At 50.5% G+C, this 14553-nt stretch overlaps 1 protein-coding gene across 3 annotated transcripts in view; it reads left to right on the top strand.

Annotated features, from left to right (window-relative positions):
* The first annotated feature begins 940 nt into the window (after positions 1-940).
* The window catches only part of NEDD4L (NEDD4 like E3 ubiquitin protein ligase), a 341630-nt gene continuing 328017 nt past the window's right edge, over positions 941-14553 (top strand). The window contains exon 1 of one of the 3 annotated variants that reach the window (XM_053902769.1): positions 941-1341. In XM_053902769.1, coding sequence (XP_053758744.1) covers positions 1294-1341 — 48 coding nt within the window. In that variant the 5' untranslated portion in view covers positions 941-1293. The remainder of the gene's footprint in view (positions 1342-14553) is intronic. The other 2 variants (XM_019463932.2, XM_019463934.2) reach the window with 2 other exon arrangements.

A 14553-nucleotide genomic window follows, 5' to 3' on the forward strand; every position in this document is an offset into this window, starting at 1 on the left:
CTGGAAAAAAGGTCGAGTGATGAATTTCTTTCATTTATTTAAAGTAGTCTCTGGCGCTCTTGTAAATCTGCAGGATTAAAATGAACTGCTTGCTGTAGAAGAAACAGTAGCTTGGAAGCGGGGAAGAAATCTTACGGTGGCTAATAAGACATCGTAATAGTTTGCATATGCAGAGGATAACCTTAAACTTGAGTTTGATATTTCACGTTGCAGCTCACAAATGAGCTGCCTTTTATTCAAAGAACCAAGCTGTCGGTTTTCGAGTGGGTGGGTGTGTACCCAGAGTTGGCGCTGTGTTGGTTTTGTGCTCTGTAAGGTTGACACAGGCAGTGGCGACTCGCGGCCACACCGGGGCGGCCTCTCCCCTGCAGGCGGCCAGGCCCGGCGGATCGGCTCCAGGGAACTGACACCGTAGTCAAGTCCGGCTTGCTGGGGTGGTCAAGATTATTTAAAGGGGTCTAGAAACATCCATATTTCCTCCTTTAACATTTACTGCGAGCTCAGGGCTCTGGGTAAAAAGCCCGTGGGGAAGAAGAATGAACTGAGTGGAGTTTCCCCCCCCCACCCCCCCCGGGGAAAATGCCTTCAGCCTCCCCACCCCCTGCCGCCCCCCAAATGCCCAGGTCGCCCCTTCCCCAAAGCAGAGGGCAAGCGAGAGAGGAGGGTGGGTCAGCTCGGAAGGCCAAACCCACGCCCCAGGCTGACCCGCTCTGCGGCCGGGTGAGCCCGGGAGAGCCACGCTGGAGGCCTGGGGGGTGGGGTGGGCGTGGGGGCAGAGCCCCGCCACCCCGCAGCCCGCGGCCCGCCCCCAAGTCCGGCCTGTGATTGGCTTGGGGGGCGCGTGTGCCCGCCCCGGCGAGGCGGGGAGGGTCCCCTCTGGGCGCCGGGTGGGAGGAGGCGGAGGACTGGGCGGAGAGAGCGGGGGCCGCAGGGAGCGAGCGAGGGGGCGGGCGAGCCGGGTTCCGGAGATCGGAGAGCAGGCTCCGAGAGGGGCGGAGTGCTGCGGGCGGACGAGCGGGGAGGGAGAGCCCGGCGGGCTCCGCGCCGCCGCCCGCTGCACGGCGCGCTCTCCGGACCGCCAGCCCGTACGGCCCCGCAGCCTTCCGGGAAGAAGCGGCGCAGGCGGCGGCCGCAGCGCGCGCTCGGGCTCCCTCACCTGCCGGCGTCCGGCGGCTCCCCCGGCGGGACGCGCGCAGGCCGGGCGCGGACGCGGAGGAGGAGAGAAGACCGGCCGCCCGCGCCGCAGCCCAGCCGCCCGGGAGCGCCTCCGAGCCCTCGCGGGGCGCCGGCTCCATGGCGACCGGGCTCGGGGAGGAGATCTACGGACTTTCGGAAGATGAGGTGAGCGGTGTCCCTTCCCTCCTGGGACTCCCCGGGGAGTTCCTGTCCCGCGCCGGCAGGGGGTGGGGAATCGGGCCGACCCCCGGGTGCGCGTCTCCAGCGCCTGCGGCGGAACCTCAAAGGCGGGTGTGCTCTGCGGTTGGGGCCCGACTTGGGGGGGGGGGGGTGGTCTTCGGGCCCTTCCGCCCGGCGCTTGCGCCCCCAAACCCTAGCCGTGCGCATTGTTTGTAAATAAAGCGGCGCTACGCCCTTCGAGCCGGGGTTCGCCCCGCTGCTCCCTGCTTTGGGAGTGGGAGGAAGGCGCGTGCGCCTCTCTGGCCGCCTGTTCCCCCTCCTCTCCCAGCAGCGTCTCCCGGGCTGTTGGGCAACTTTCCGCCTCTCGCCCCTCCAGCCCGGGAGTCCATGATGTATGTCACGTCTGGGTCTCGGCTGGGGGCCCGCGCCGCGCGGGGGAGCCCGGGGCCGCGGAGGAGCCTGAATTGTCTCCCCTTTGGAACTTTCCAGCGATCGAGTCAGCAAGTGCTCTTGATGAATGTGTGCTTATCACGGTGGGAGTAGGCGACACGCTCGAGCTGGGTGTGTCTGTCCCTTGCAGAGTCGAAACCAGGAGAGTGGATCTCGGGGTCTTTTCGGTGGGGGAGGACGGCTGGCGTGGTGGCAGGTGCTACTGGAAACTTGGGGGAAGCTTGCAGCCCTGCCATTTTTTTTTTTTTTTTTCCTTTTTCTTTCCTCCCAAGGATTTAAAGCCCGGCACCTCCGGGGTAGAGACAAAAGCTCAATTGATCTCTTTTATTAATAAAGCAAACCAGATAAGCCACGCCTCCAAGGCTGCCGGTTCGACTGGAAAGAGCTTTGTTTTTACCCTCACTCCTCGCAGTTTCCCACTCCTCCTTTTCGAAGCGATCCTGGTAAATCGCTGCTGAGCCCTCTCTCGACCAGCCACGCTCGGCTCTTATTGGTGTGTTGCGCGGCCAAAAAGGGGGGGGGGGGGGGTGGGAGGCCTGTCGCTGGCGCGGCGTGACCAGCAGGCTGGATGGAGCAGGTAGGAGGGGTTTGCCATCTGGCGGGGTGCGCGCTCAGGTCTGGCTCCCCTTTCGAGAGGTGAATTTACAACCCATGAAGCATTACTCAGCAGGGAGGTATTTCCTATCCTGGTTGTTCATTTCATGAAAAGTTGATGCCTGGAAACCCGAGGATTTCTGGCTTTCTCTTTCTTCCTCTCCTTTCTTTTCTGAGGTCCCCTCTTTCTCCGGGGTTGGGGGTGGGGTTCACGGAAGGCTATTATCTAGACCTGCCCACGTTATGGCTTCTCTCTCACCAGCTTTCTGGTATGGGGTGTGTGTGTGTGCGCGCGCGTGCTTTGTAAGTGTGTAATAGAGTAGTTATCTTGGGGTGGGGAGGGTGTTTGGGGGTATGGCTTTTTTTTTTTTTTTCCTTAACAGCTAGGTAAAGCTTGCTGTGGTGTGTATGTTATCAAAGAATGATCGCAATGCAAATCATGTGTGATTTACGTTTTCGGTTATTTTGCCATGCTGTGCTCGGGTAAAATAATTTCCTTTTTTGGAGCAGTCACCTGGGGATGGGTGAAAGGACCATTGTTTTCTTTTACCCAGGGGGTGCTCCTCTCCCCGGCAGGCTCCTCTGCCGCAGCTTCCCCTTTCACTCTCCACTTCTCCATTTAATGAGCAGCAGTAGATGGCAGGCAGCGAGCTTTTAGGAAGGTGCTGAGATACAGACATTCCTAAACAAAGGGCTTTTGAGGTATTGTGGGGGAAGACCGCTGCATTTCATCTTTGGTCTCTCTCTCTTTTTTACATGATTTTCAAAGCTCCCTGAAAAAAATATATTACTATTAAGAGTGTTTTGGGAAATTTAACGGGATCAAGGAATGCTGTGTACATCCCTGTTTAATCTTTCTTTACATGTACATCCAGTGTCCCCTTCTGCCTAGAGTGCATCTTGCCGCTTGAGTTAACACAGATCTTCTTAACTGGTGTCCAGTGTGAGAGTGAAGGATGAAATACAAACAGCATTGGGGTTTGTGTGTATATGTATGACTGGGTTCATTCCTGCATGTTGCTAGAGGGATGTTTGGGGCTGTATGGGGAGCAGCACGAGGTGACGAAGACATTTTATTGAGTGATGGCTGTGTCGCTAGAACTATTGAGATTCCACGCCCCCTACCCCCACCCCCTGCACGTTGTATTACAAAAGGCAACTCACATCTGTTGTGTTTTTTCAGCTTCCCCCGCCAGTGAGAAAATAAGGCAGGGCTGTTTTGATGACTTCCCATTTCTACGGTATTTGCTTTTTATGGGAGATTTTGCACTGTCAGGTTACCCTTTGGAAAATCAGGGAATGCCTTCGTAGAACATTAACAAATTGTGGCATTTGCACAGTTTGTTTGGCCTCTCTGAGTTAGCCTGGGTAAGGAAACAAATGACAGATCTTCACAGGCTCCGAAAGCAGACTGGCTGAGGCTGTTTTTTCCAGGCGTATTAAATATGGGTGTACCTCAGTTCGGGCACTCGATGTGCTGCCCGACATCACACAGGAGGAGGTTTTGATTGCCACGCAGTTGTCTTGCGCACCTCTTAGCAAAATAGGTGTCCCTACCTGGCACATTTCTTAGAAGTTAAAGTTTGTGTTTTTCGTTGGAAGTTGATGGGAGAGCACTGTGTGTTTGGAGGGCACCCGGGTTTTGTGTCCCCTCTCAGAAAGCTTCTTTAGCTGTAGGTGCTGCTGCTGAAGCAGTGGATGCCATGACGGAGGACCTTGCTCCTAGGTCTCTCCAGCTTGTAGAACGGAAGGGATTAAATGTGGACTTTGCTTGTGTGAATGCACGTGCTGTTTATTTTTTGTGTCTTTCCGGCTGAGGTTCCTCAGTGAGTTATTACTCCTATTTACTGGTTTAAATCGGGTCACCTTCAGGAAGCCAAATTTGACATTGCCGTCAGGTGAAGGACTTTGGGTGTTAGATGAGCAGATTGGCCAAATTTTGTGATTCCGGGCCCAGCCTCAGGTTGGGTTGGGAATCCGAACGGTTGGACCAGTTGCGTCTGGCGCGCTTCCTTGGCAGTTTTTTGTTTTGCTTTGTGTATTTGTTTATTTAATGGCAATCCCGTAGCACATTTTGGCAGTTTACTTGGGAGTGTTACTGTTGATCTTCTGAAATCTTCTGTTACAACATCCTTTCTAAGATTTTGGAAATCCTTTATGGAAGAGATTTTTGCTGGGTGAAATACTAAAGTCTCAATGACAGCTTTCTTATTAGATGTGGCATTTTGGGGGTGGTTACGGGGAGGTAAATGGCATAGAAATGAAGGCCAGGCTGACGTGGGATAGTCCTTTGACACCTTCGGTCTGTAATTTATGCAAACCAGCGTAATTGGCGACGGTTTCATATGCTTTCTCTATACCTAGCACCATGTTAGGCCTTGATGTACTTGTCTCATTCAATCCTCATGAACCCTCTGTGAGGCGTGCTAAGATTTACAGGTGAGGAATGGAAGCTCAGAGATGTCAAGTGACCTGTATAAGGCCACACAGCGAGGCAGTTACGGAATTGGGCCCTGAACCCCGTTCTGTTGATCACACAGCCCTAGCTTTGAACATGCTTCCTCCCTTCCAAGTTATCTTGAAAGGTCTTCATAGCTGGGTTGTTGAGGTTAACTGAATGACCTCTAGGTCTGCATTGACCGGGAGGCTTTCTTAGCATGGTCTCCATTGTGTTTTAAAACTTGGGAGTTTTTACAGAAAATGGGAAAAATCTGACCTCACTGGGGCTCCATTCTCACCTGGCAACAATTAGTGGGTCCTAGGCGTCGCCCTGGAGATGTCCCCTACACCCTATTCTGGGCTTCTCCTTATTCGCTTGCATATAATTACCTCCTTCATAACAAGCACTGAAGGTTGGCGCAGGTCTGTTTTCTTTAAGAGGCTGCCAACTTGAAGATGCACCATTATTTTACGTACCACTAAGAAAGAATGAAAAAAAAACTGCTGTCACACCGTGTTATACCATTAATTTCATGAAGCATCCTTATTTCAGGGTGTTTTAGAATTCGTGACTCCGATTAGAAACCTGAGATAACTTATCCTGGGCCGTCAGTTTCAAATAATACGCCAGTCATTCAACACTTTCAAGACAGTTGCTAGTCAGATTTTTGCCTTTCTGTTACTGCGAAAAGGGGTAGCACGTGGGAAATGGTCTTGACTGGACATTGGCAGAGAAGAAGCAGGGAGCCCACAAGAGAGGCCCCCTGAATAGCCATCTGTAAGTAATTCAGAGGAGTCGTTAATTTTTTCAAAAGTGGTCCGTGTGTGTTTTCAAGAGATCACTTGGGAAACCCTGCATGCTGTCTCTGAGGCTGTGCAAAAGCGATCACAAGATTGCTTTTGGAAATTAGTTTAGATACTGTATGGATCTCAGGGTGGATGCTGAAAAGCAGTTTTGTAGAGGGAGATAAGACTTGCCCATTTGTTCCAAGTCCAAATGCCTGAATCAGGCCTAGCAGTGCTGGCTGGTGTGCTCCGTGCCCAGGACACAGGCTTACCCCGGTGACAGCCTGCATCATGATTGGTAACATTTAAGAAAAACCCTAAAAGGGCCTAGGTTTTATTGTGATATTTAAAAGCAGCTATTTTTCATTTACATATTTTTTTATGTTTATTTATTTTTGAGGGAGAGAGACAGAGTATGAGCAGGGGAGGGACAGAGAGAGAGAGAGGGAGACACAGAATCCTAAGCAGGCTCCGGGCTCCGAGCTGTCAGCACAGAGTCCGACGTGGGGCTCGAACTCACGAACTGTGAGATCATGACCTGAGCCAAAGTCTGATCGTAACCAGCTGAGCCACCCAGGCATTCCTAAAAGCAGTTTTATAAACGGGCAAATACAACACATTGTCTTAAATTCTACTCTCGTTAGATTTTTTATTTTTTTTCAGGAGTTCAATGGAATTTGTAGAAATCGACACTTTATATCCTCTTCAGTTTTATTTATTCAGAATGTTCTGAATTCTCCTGTTACTGAAAAGCAGTTTCCTTAAGGAATAAAAATAATTTTGCCCAAAGGGGTAAGGACAGCATTAAAACAGGAATCGTCAGACAATCCTGGTTTCTTCACCATGGCAGAATTTGTTAAAAAAAAAAAAAAAAAATTTTTTTTTCATCTTTGTTTATTTTTGAGACAGAGAGAGCATGAACGGGGGAGGGTCGAGAGAGGGAGACATAGAATCTGAAGCAGGCTCCGAGCCGTCAGCACAGAGCCTGACGCGGTGCTTGAACTCACGGACTGTGAGATCATGACCTGAGCCGAAGTCGGATGCTTAACCGACTGAGCCACCCGGGTGCCCCTACCATGGCAGAATTTAAAGGGAAGAGGTTGAATGGTAGCCGGGCATCTTCTCAGTGCGGTGAGGACCCACATCACCAGGAAACTTCCTTGCAGGGTGGTTCTGTGATTTTGGGAGCATCAGTATGCTTGACGTGTAGTCAGGAGGAATCTCCAGGGAGAAATCCCGGGCATTAGAGAATGATGTCACACGCCATTGAGGGGAGAAACCTTATGCTCACTGCCTGTTTAATAGCCTTCCCGCATGGTGCAGTTCTTAAACATAGCAGCATGGTAGTAGAGAAACCAATCAGTTTCGAGACATCGAGATCGTCTTACAATTCTTATTTTGAGTTGGAAGATCTGTTTTAACAGACTTTATTGGTGCCTCTGAATTTGGGGTCCTGGATGAATAGGAGGGTTTTCAAGTGTTCTTGATGCGGTGGGTCTTTGACGTGTTTTTGCCTTAGTGATCTATTTAATCGATAATAAAGCCAACTACATGATCTTTTGACAATCCATATTAAAGAGGATCAACATGATATATGCATACTGTAACGATGAAAATAAGTATGCGGATGTTAGGCTTGGTGGAGGCTGGGAGAAGGGTGACCGAATGTTACTTTCTGTTTTTGTATTGTTTCTCTTCCAGGTCACCGTATAAACAAATAGATCTCACTTTCTGACTATAGGTGGCAATGTTTGTACTGTTTAATGATGTTACCCTTGGTTGGGAGTTGCTTGTTGGGGGAACGTAGAAATGGGAGCCGAATTTAGAGATGAAGATCACGTAGATTTAAGAAACCAGTATCTTCCTACAAACTGAAAAAAGAAAAAATTAGTTGGGTAACAATACCTAAAGTGATGTGTGTCAACGTGATCAGTTTCAAGCATCATCCTTTCTCTAAGGTTCGCCCTTCTCCAGAGCCTATTAAATTTAGAAGAGGGAAGGCACTTGGTTGTGCTGGTTGTTGAGGGGGGGGGTACCCACAAACACACACGGAAATGGTCCTTCCGAGAAACACTGCCGTGTCCTTTCTTGGGTGCCTAGGGACTTCTAAATAATGCTGGTTCTGTATGGACTGTTCCAGAACGGCCATCATGGGCTTTGAGAAGGAACTAGTAATTCTCGCCACTCCTGGGTGCTTGATTGCTGGAGATCTTCTTGATTCCTGAGGTAAGACTGTAGCTCAGGTTCTAGCAGAGAGAAAATCGGTGGTATAAAGATCCGGGACACTTCTTTTATGAATATATAGGACCTCGTTATAGCTGTAATGTTTTGTTCTGATCCTGAGTGGCCCTGAATGCTGGCTGTTACCGTAATACCTTTAGGTGAGGAAAGCCACATTACATAAGTGTATCTGGGGTAACTAGCTTAGACGTGACACTCAGGTCGACTTTTTGTCCCTGACTCCAAGGTCCTGTATTGATTCAGAACTTGCCGAGTTTGATGGTGAGACTATCCGATTCCCTCGCTGTCACCACATTCAGTGTTGGGTGACTTCTTGGCAGTCACTGAGATCCACTGAGAGATCTTGTATTTTTATGCCGCCTCTTCAAGAAAAAGGGGCCATTGAAAAGTGACTTTGTTCTTAGTGTAAAATGCTGCGATGTGAAAGCCGCCCTGTAAAGGAGGCACTTAGAGTGGCTTGTGGGGATAGCGGTCCATGACGGGGATGCACTGGCCATCACAGGTCAGGGTGGTGTCCCATCACCTGTGATGTCAGCTGTGGCGGACCATGGCTTCCCAGGTGCACTGGAGTGACTCAGGTATGTGTCCACCCCCCTCCTGTCCACCGGGGGGAGGCCGTGTGCTTTTTCTGCCTCTGCGCGGGACTGGCTGCCTCCAGACTGAGGGGGGACCTTGTGCAGTCACAAGGGCTCACTTGTGTTTGTGAGCCTCGGTCTTGGCCTTTGTTAGCACGATTTGCACATTTTACTTCCCAGTTTCAGCGGCATTCAAGGCCTGGCCTTCCCGGTCTCCTTGGATGAAGCTCCGGGTCCTGTTTTGTAGCGTGTCTTTGAGGGCACTTTGCAAAGCTGGCCTTGCGCTGCGGGTGAGGCGTTGAGGTGGCCTTCGTGGCTGGAAAGATGCACGTTCCTACCTGGCGGGCCTCCGTGGAACATCTGTTAGGAATTGACGTCTTAAAATGCAAACTTAGTTTTGTTCCATGATCCGTAAGATTTCAAGCGTTAATGTACATTTTGGCACCTGTTGGAAGTCACCAGTGTGAGGGCTCTAGTGAAGACGGGCTTGGGTCAGAGGTGACGTAGAAGGTGAAGATCTTCTTTCTCTATTAGTTTTTCCTGCGTAAATGAAGATGTTTTCTGAATGGGTTAGTTTTACTCAACGTGCGTAAGTCTTGTTTTAAACGCTGGAAGTTATTTCGGTCTGGTGGTCCTCCCTCCACCCCTTCCAGAAAACAAAAGCAAGCCTAAGCTATTTAGAGAATTTGCTTAGTAAGCGCTCAGTGTGTACCTCGCGGAATTTGGAGAGCCACCTACTTACTCTCCAATCTCCCGACTACCTTTAGAACCGGTGTATGTTGACTTCCTTTTCTAAGGCTCCATTTTTCTCTCTCTCTCTCAATAAGTGATTCATCTCCAGGTGCCATCACTGCGCCAACTTGATCTTCGGCGGTTTGGGTTGGAAAGGGGAAGGAGTGTGAGGTTTCAAGAAAAAGCAAAACTGGGACTCCATTTGCTTCCTTTTATCATTCTCCGGTTCCTTTTGTGCTTCGTGAATTGTGTGTGATAATTGGATGCAAACGCAACTACAGTCGGGTTGTTTTTACACGTCTGTACTTCCTCCCCATTTGTTAGTTACTCCAGAGGATAAACGGATGTGGCTCTTGAATGAAGCACTCTCTGAAGGGAGCTGAACCCTGGGTTGATTCTGTGTTGTAGAGTATGTTTATCCCCATAATCGAGAAATTGGTATGTGCCGTGCTGTCTGCCTTTGGAAATGGTGTCTTAATTCCGCCGACTGTTAATAGTGGAAGAGAACACTCTGAACTCAGAGTAAGAGCTTTTCCTTTCCTTTGAGAAGTGAGGTAGAGAAGAGCGTGCACCACCCATGGGGGTGGCTGGTGGGTTGGGGAGATATTGGAGAGGATTTAATAATGTGGAGATGTCACTCATATAGTTGGAAAAAGTGGGTTACAAAACGGGGGGTGCCATACAGTCCTATTGTGGTTAAAAGTACGTATGCATAGAGGGGCATCTGGTGGCTCAGCCAGTTAAGCATTTGACTCTGAATCTCAGCTCAGGTCTTGATCTCAGGGTTGTGGATCTAAGCCCCGCGTTGGGCTTTGTGCTGGATGTGAAGACTACTGTGAAAAAAACAAACTATATATGTGTGTGTGTGTGTGTGTGTGTGTGTGTGTGTGTGTATATACACACACATATACATGTGTATATATACATATATATGCACATGTATATACACATGTATATATATACACACACACGTGCATGTGTGTATGTGTTTATGCATAGAAAAAATGTAACTGGGTACATATCAAGATAATAACAGTTATTTTTGAGTAAAGGGATTATGGGTAATTTTCATCATCTTTTTGTATTTTACTTATATTTTTCTATATTTCTACGGTGAACTTTTTCTTAATATAAAAGCAAATTCAAGAGGCTTTGGGTAAAAAATGAGAGCACTTGTTCAGAACAGATACTGATAGGGTGATGAACATATGTTCATCAAGGGCCCTGCTGTGTGCTTTGTATTTAAGGATATCAAGGTCGGTGCGTTGCCACTCTTGCCTTTTAGGAGCTCCCTACCAACGTGGAAAGTTGCGGGATAGGTGAAAAAAGGAGTGGACTTTTTTCCAAAACAAAGGCGTGGGGTGGGGAATGAGTAAATTAGACTTACTTTCACTCGCAGTACAGAGGTTTCATTTTGTCCGTCACGGACACTTAAAATTTGGATTTTCATCTTTCTGTGCATCACAGCTGCATAAAAGTAATTTAGATCATTAGTTGTGTTTTACGTTCTCTGAAATTTTTGTGTGCACAATGAAATTGGGGCCTGTGTGTGTGCCATAAAAACCAAACTGAAATCTATTTCTCCTTTTGCGTCTTTGGGTTTTGACTCAGTCTTGTTGCGGTACTGAATAGTTTTAGATCTCGAAAAGGTACTTGGACACGGCTGTGATCATCTGTGCGACTATCTAAGTATCTGGAAGCAGCTCTTTATTTTGCCTTCGAGCTGACTTGTAACGTACATCCAGGATCGGTACGTCTGAGTACATTTCATGGTGGTCCCTTCCCGAACAAAAGAGTGCAGTTGACAAATACTATGTTATGTCTGATCTGACACTTGTCTTTGTGTGTCCCTCTCCCTGCTGCCGCTTTTAATATTTCTGACCCGAGGATGCATCTTGCAGTTGACGTGTGTGTATAATGTGGTGGTGGGTTCCCTGCACTCATACCACCCCCCCTCCTCCCCCGAAAGTTACAGTTTGCGGGTATCTCAGAATTGTAGTGCTTGAGTTGGCCAATCTCAATTTGTGTATCGTGGTGGCCTGTGCGTTATGGTAGATTATTGATAGTTGTCATGGAGACCGGCGTTATCTTTCTTATTCAGTTAATGCTGTGTCTGTTAAGCAGCCACCTGGACAGTAAGGAGGAGTGCCAGCTCGGTGACGTCATCAAGGAATCAAGTTCCATTCTTTACTCCACGGTCTAAGGCCTGACCCTTTTCAGAGACCTTCTTGGTCTGAGAGTGGCAACCAGAGCTATGTTCTTTTTTCCTACTTGCAGAGGAAAGAGAATGGCTTCCTGGGTCTTTCTGTTAAGATTAAAGACATTTCATTCCCAGAAATACCTAGGCAATGTCTTGTGTCCCATTGGCCACGGAGGCTTTGATCTGCTCATCTTTTAACCAGCTGCTGGCAAGGAGGGGATGGGGTTACCTTTATTGCTCTAAGGGTCTACCCCTTGAGCTGAGGTGAAGCCCATGAAGGCCCCACAGTCCACCCACTGGATAATTCATCCACCTTCAGATATATTCACCTTCAGAAATACCCATGGCTTCCTGAAATCACATGCTCCCTTTCCCTAGAGAGGCAACCCATATTTTCACCTGAGTATTGCAAGGATCTCTGGGTGATACACTGTCCCTTCTCTTACCCCTGAAAGGAGTTGGTTTTAATGGTCCAGTGATGGTATGGCTAAATAGGTCGGGTCCCCCAAAACATCAGCCTGCAATGGTGAAGAAAGAGTAGGATGCTACCGTAAACCTCCCATTTGGAGAGGGTGAAAATAGGAAAACTCCCAGCGTGCTGGTCGCCGGATCAGGAATAGCAAGGCATCCTTGGCTTGGTCCGCTAGCCTGGCAGCTCATGGCTTTGCTGGATTATGCCCATTGTGAGACTCTCCCAGGGTCCCTGCCCTCTACAGCTGCACCTGGATGCGGCTGGTCCTGGCAAACTGCCTCTTCTTGGGTCCTGCTTGGGTGTGAGTTTGGGGCTTCAGGGTTGGGTGTCTAGGGATCGAACAGCCACAGGCTAGTGTTGGCTGATCTGGGTATTTGGCAATATTGCTCCTGTGAAAACTTGGTACTGAGTTTGTGCATCCGGTCAATACCTTGACCTGGTAACAACAGCCCGTGACCTTTTCTAGATGAAGTCTCTGGTTCTGGGAGTTTCTGTGTCCTAGCGAATGGTCTCCGTGCCCTGTTCATCCCCTTCGCTTCTGCCTCAGAGCCGTTTGAAGTTAGCCTCACATGAAGAGGCACACCGTTTGGATCCAACGGACGGCTGGGCGCTTGAACCCACTCTGCCTTTGCTCTGCCTAGTCAGAATGCCCAACTTCCCCAGGCTGGGATGGTGGGGCTCACAGGACCCTCCGCCTGCCCCCGACTCCGCCATTTCAATCTTATTTATAGCACTTCTTTTTATACACAATCTGTTATGGTTAGGGCTCTTGATTGCAAGCAACAGTGACCGATTCTGATTAATTTAAGCAGAAAGGGATTTATTGAAGGCATTTTGGATGGCACAGGAGTACCTGTCAAGCTGGAGAGCCGGGCGTAGGCTGCGACAGGCAGGGGCCAAGGGAGGCTGGGCACCCCAAATCACAGTGAAGGACCCGGGGCCCCCCGACACTGAATGCCACCTCTGACACCGTTCCATACCCGTCTCTGGGTGCCGCGTGGGGGCAACCCCCTTGCCGTGGCTGCGTCCCTCTCCTCTTGCTTACCTGTGTCGGGGGTCCTCACCACCACTCTCGGGCTCAGTGATTCCTTCACAGGGACCCAGAAACTGTCGTACTCACAGTTATGGTTTATTATAGTAAAAGGGCACAGAGCAAAGGCAAAAGGAAGAGATGTGTGGAGTGAGGTTTGGGGGAGACCAGGTCGCCGGCTTCCACGAGTCCTCTCCCAGTGGTGGCCCGCAGCGTGTGCAGAGTTCCTCCAGCAGCAGCCGTGACAGCGTGTGTCACAGCGTGTGTGGGACGTTGTCCACCAGGGAATCTCACGAGGGACTCCGAGCCCCGGGTTTTGTCGGGGGCTGGCTGTGGGATGCCCTCCGCCTAGCACGCGCACTTCCAGACTCCTGGAATTGGGCGTGAAGCACGTGGCCGGCACAGTCTGGGCACAGTGAGGCACACGTCTCGTTCGGGGAATGTTGCACCGTCTGCGGAAGGAACTGTTTACCGTTCAAGTTTCCAGACACCGGCGGGAGGCCAGCCTCGAAAGCGGGACTTTCTAAGGAGACCGGTCTGGGCCTGCTGCACCAATTCTGACCTGCTCGCTGCCTCTTGGCGTCCCCGATGGCCAGTCTCAGGCCCGTGCCGGCGACCCTTGCTGCCGCGGGAGGGGGATGCAGGGTTTGTTCCTCCTTTTTTAAACTTTCGGTTTCAGTGGTGGGAGGTGGGCCTGGCCTCCCGCCAGATCTCACACTGAGCGCACCCCCCCCCCCCACACACACATGGGAATTGGTTTCTGATGCTGTCAGCTGGAGAGCCAGGCCTCGGCCGCGGCAGGGGCCAAGGGAGCATCAGCATCCCCCTCCCTAAAAGAAGACCCAGCTAAGCGTGGATCAGGCCCGTTATAAATGTGGATTGAGTGGTTGCGATAATGAGGCAAGGTGGTGTGTGTTTTGAGCATTTGCCATCCCTGCATCATGGAGAGGCCGTGACATATTTTTGCAAATTTTGTTTGTCCTTGTTGGGGGGTTGCTGAGTGTACCCCAGGTGCTGTAGGTTTACAGGTGCTCCCCAGGGACCTACGGTGTCCTTGGAGATATGGGAGAGGGATTCAGTTGAGATTGAGGTGCTGTCAGCTGCTTGAGGTTTGGGGACAGAATATTCCAGACCGGGGGGGGGGGGTGGGGGTGGGGAGTAGCAAACGTGAAGGCCCCAAGATGAAAATGAGCTGGAGGAGCTGGGGGAATGGCAGAAAACCAGAGTGGCTGGAGCCTGGCGGGGGGACTGGCAGGCAGCAGGGTCAGAGAGGGGGGACGGGACAGATCAGGAGGGCCTGGACAGCCACTGTGGAGGGCTGGGCTTTCCTCGGCACAGTGGGAAGCCGTTGGAGCGTTTTTCGGCAGAGGAGTAGAGGGATCTGATTTGTGGCTTGAAGTAACTGGAGGAGAAAGGATTGTTGGAAGGACAGGAATGAATGAAGGCAGGGAGGCCAGTCGGGGAACTCCGGGACTGGTTGGGTAGGAGGTGTGGCAAGCCGGGATTCGAGCGGGGGCACAGCAGGAGGAGGCAGAATGGAGGGACCGGCCATAGGTTTTGGAGGAATTGGCTGGGACTGGACCGTTAGAGAGACTTGGGATGTTGGTGTAGCAGCGGGCGGGGAAATCGGGAGAGCAAAAAGGTCTGTGCTGATGAGGCTAAAAGTAACGTGTCCATT

This window comes from Panthera pardus, unplaced genomic scaffold (genome assembly GCF_024362965.1).
Source record: "Panthera pardus isolate Hobbes unplaced genomic scaffold, ASM2436296v1 HiC_scaffold_15, whole genome shotgun sequence".
NCBI classification, from domain to species: domain Eukaryota; kingdom Metazoa; phylum Chordata; class Mammalia; order Carnivora; family Felidae; genus Panthera; species Panthera pardus.